Source organism: Apaloderma vittatum, unplaced genomic scaffold (genome assembly GCF_000703405.1).
Source record: "Apaloderma vittatum isolate BGI_N311 unplaced genomic scaffold, ASM70340v1 scaffold3018, whole genome shotgun sequence".
Classification (NCBI taxonomy): domain Eukaryota; kingdom Metazoa; phylum Chordata; class Aves; order Trogoniformes; family Trogonidae; genus Apaloderma; species Apaloderma vittatum.
Genome location: NW_009732273.1, coordinates 22,112 through 23,439, shown reverse-complemented (window position 1 = coordinate 23,439; position 1,328 = coordinate 22,112). Strand labels below are relative to the sequence as shown.

Below are 1,328 nucleotides of genomic sequence, written 5' to 3'. Positions count from 1 at the left end.
GCCCAGGGGCACCAGCCCCCGGCCCCCCCCCCCCCCGCCGCTCTCGTGGGAGTCAATGTGGGAAAACGATCACACTCAGTACAACACTTTACCCAAAGAGACAGGAAAAGGGGTGTTAAAAGTGAGACTCAGTATCTTTAGTCTGTTGTTTTGTGTCCTCCTCCTGCCCTCCCTGGCCAAATGTTTTATTTTGGTTTATTTCTCTTCTCTTTTCACAGCCCCGAAGCACCACTCCTGGTGCAGTGCCTCAGCTTGAGGTGACAGATCCGCAGCCACCTCTCACGTACTTCCCGTGGGCGCAGCCCCTCTCTGCACTGCCAGCCTCAACTTTGCAGTACCAGCCAGCTCCTTCCACACTTTCTGGGCCACAGTTTGTGCCCTTGCCAATCTCCATTCCTGAACCAGCCCCCCAGGAGCTGGAGGATGCCAGACGAGTCATCAGCACACTGCCCATTGAGAAGCTGCTGCTAGAAGATGAAGACAATGATACGTATGTTTTAAACCACACTCTCTCTGTTGAAGGGCTTTAAGTTGCACATCTGGGGCCTGATCCTCACCTACTCAATACTCCACCTGGCACCAAAGTGAGTTTTGAGTACAGAGGAAAAACAGGCTGCGAGGTGGGGTGGGAATTTTACCTGAGATTTTGGTGTCCACCTCCAGCACACCGTGACTTGTGTGTTGTGTGAAATGTGCTCTGTCCTGGGGCTCAGCACAACATTTCTCTGCTCTTACAGTTCTTGCTACCTCTTCCAGACAGGCTTTTGCTACTGCATGGTTCTTGTGCTCAGAGTCAGCGTGAGGTGACTTCCGTCCTCAGACACAGGTCATGGTCACAAATTGACGTACTATAGAGTAGCATTTGATGAGGGTACACTTGTCACTAAATATTGGCATGACCTAGTTCAAGAGGACTGCTTTCCAGAGCTCAATGTAAACGCCTTGTGTGTGTCCTTGCTCTGTCTGTGGAGGGAACGCTGCCTGATCTAGGCCACTAAAAAAAAAATTGGGGGCCTAAATTGACATTTTTCTTTTCTAAATTGAACTGCTCCTTTGCAAAATAGGAAAATGTAAAGTGTAACTTTGTTCTACCAGCACAGATAAGTGCATTACTCTGAAGAAAAGATCTCAGTTGAGCTAAACACCATTTCAGTGAGACATCCCTGTGTACAGAGCAACACAAAGTCGCCTAGACAAAATGTGTGAGTTCACACAGACGTGTAGCTTTAAGGTCTCACCTTGGCTGCCATTGGAAGACAGCCACGTAGGTGTGGGATAATGGTTTAGAGTCATGGCCTTTCAGCTGCAGAACGTTTTTGGACTATAAA

The 1,328-nt window shown here is 48.9% G+C and overlaps 1 protein-coding gene across 1 annotated transcript in view; it reads left to right on the top strand.

Moving 5' to 3' along the window:
* The window catches only part of POU2AF1 (POU class 2 associating factor 1), a gene marked incomplete at its 5' end in the record, with an annotated part of 1,924 nt that extends 1,394 nt beyond the window's left edge, over nucleotides 1-530 (top strand). Inside the window, one exon of the mRNA XM_009875444.1 lies at nucleotides 219-530. Coding sequence (XP_009873746.1) covers nucleotides 219-530 — 312 coding nt within the window. The remainder of the gene's footprint in view (nucleotides 1-218) is intronic.
* Nucleotides 531-1,328: the final 798 nt, after the last annotated feature.